Genomic DNA, 1,804 nt, shown 5'->3' on the forward strand with positions numbered 1-1,804 from the left:
GGACCCCCGAGCCCCGGCCGCGGGTGAGTGGGCGGGGGGGGGGGGCGCGGGTGGGACTCGGCGGGGAGCTCCCGGCTGCACGGCCGCACCGTGCCGCAGGCTGTCCCCTCCCAGCCCCTTCCTCCGATCCAGCCCCTTTGGCCCCGGCTGTGACTTGTCACATCGCCTCTCCGCCACTAACGATATTTAACGACGATAAAAGCTCTTACCTGCGGCCCGGCTCTCAAGTAATCTGACTGTACACGATATAAACACAGACACCGGCAGGGGTATAGTCATGAGATCGGTCGGATTTCCTTGCCGCACTCATGCCCTGGATCCCCACAACCTCTCCCCTGGGAGCCCAGGGACAGCTCTCCACGCCCTCCCCCCCACCCCACCCCCCCACCCCCTGCCCTTTAGGAGTGCACCAGGACGGAGTGGAGGGAGCCCTTCCCCTCGGGGGTGTTGCTCGCCGTCTGTTCTAGCAGCGAAGCGGCGGCCGGGGAAGCGGCAGGACACATCTGCGAGGCGACGACCGTCAGGGCGGGGATGGCCGAGGCGGTGGGCATGGCCGGCGCCGGCTTGATGGGCACCGGGACGGCGGGCATGGTCTGTGCCGGCGGGTGGCAGAGCGCCTTCACGGGCACCCCGAACGGTCCGTAATCAGGGGACACGGGGACGCCGGCCACGGAGTCCATGACCCCGACGTGGGGCCACACGGAGCTCACGACGCCGCTGAGCTGGCTGGGCACCGGGTAGCCCAGGTGGTGCATCACCGAGGCCAGCGGAAGTCCGCCGGCCTGCAGCACGCCCTTGTAATCTCTGCCGATGATGTTCTCGATGGCGAAAGGATGCTTGAAGCCCGAGGGCTGGCTGCTCCCGTAGGGAGAGAACTGCGGCAGCCTCCCCACGGCGGCGGCGGCGGCGGCGGCAGCGGCGGCGGCCACGGCCGCCTCGGAGCCCGCCAGCCCCGGCACCTTGCCCGGGGGCGGCGGCGGCGGCGGCGGGTGCGGGTGGAAGTAGTGCACCATGTGCGGGGCGGGCGGCGGGGGCTTGCCGGGGCCGGGGCCGCCCGCCCCGCCGCCCGCCCCGCCGCCGCCACCGCCCCCGGGCAGGTGATGCTCGGGGCGCAGGACCTTGAAGCGCTTGCGGCGGCGGAGGAAGCTGCCGTTCTCAAACATGTCTCCGCAGTCCGGGTGCAGCGCCCAGAAGCTGCCCTTGCCCGGCTGGTCGGGGCGGCGCGGGATCTTGATGAAGCAGTCGTTGAAGGAGAGGTTGTGGCGGAGAGAGTTCTGCCAGCGCTGCGTGTGCTCCCGGTAGTAGGGAAACCGCTCCATGATGAACTTGTAGATGTCGCTCAGGGGCAGCATCTTCTCGGCCGAATGCTGGATGGCCATGGCCGTCAGGGAGATGTACGAGTAGGGCGGCTTCTGGTCGCTGTACGAGCTCTTCCCCGGCCTGGGCATCGCCGCCCTGCCGCCGCCGCCCTCCTGCGGCCGCAGGACCCCGCCGCGCCGCGCCGGGCGCCGCTCTGCCCCACGCACGGCGGGATCGGGATGCCGGGGACGGCGCTGCCCTGCCCTGCCGCCGCATCTACATCCTAGGCGCCGCGCGACCGGCCCACGCGTGACCGCCCCGCGTCCCGCCGACGGGGTCCGCGCACGGCTGCCCCAGGCAGCCTCACCCCGCCGGCTGGCGCTTGCCGGAGAGGGGCAAGCAGCGGGGTCTCGGTAGGTAGACGCAGCCCTCGGCCCCTGCTTTCCTCCCGCAGGCTGGCGACCTTCCGGGCCTTCCCCGCTGCCGCCGGGCGCACTCGGCTGCG

At 72.0% G+C, this 1,804-nt stretch overlaps 1 protein-coding gene across 1 annotated transcript; it reads right to left on the bottom strand.

The window, feature by feature from the left end:
- Positions 1–398: 398 nt before the first annotated feature.
- Positions 399–1,448, bottom strand: FOXB2 (forkhead box B2). The gene has a single exon (XM_075079252.1). The coding sequence runs from the start codon at positions 1,446–1,448 to the stop codon at positions 399–401; it is 1,050 nt and encodes a 349-aa protein (XP_074935353.1).
- Between the last annotated feature and the right edge of the window lie 356 nt (positions 1,449–1,804).

The sequence above is a fragment of the Phalacrocorax aristotelis genome, chromosome Z (genome assembly GCF_949628215.1).
Source record: "Phalacrocorax aristotelis chromosome Z, bGulAri2.1, whole genome shotgun sequence".
NCBI lineage: Eukaryota > Metazoa > Chordata > Aves > Suliformes > Phalacrocoracidae > Phalacrocorax > Phalacrocorax aristotelis.

What these genes read in the sequence shown, in the direction of transcription:
- FOXB2 (XM_075079252.1), bottom strand. Translation starts at nt 1,448, where the DNA reads ATGCCCAGGCCGGGGAAGAGCTCGTACAGCGACCAGAAGCCGCCCTAC.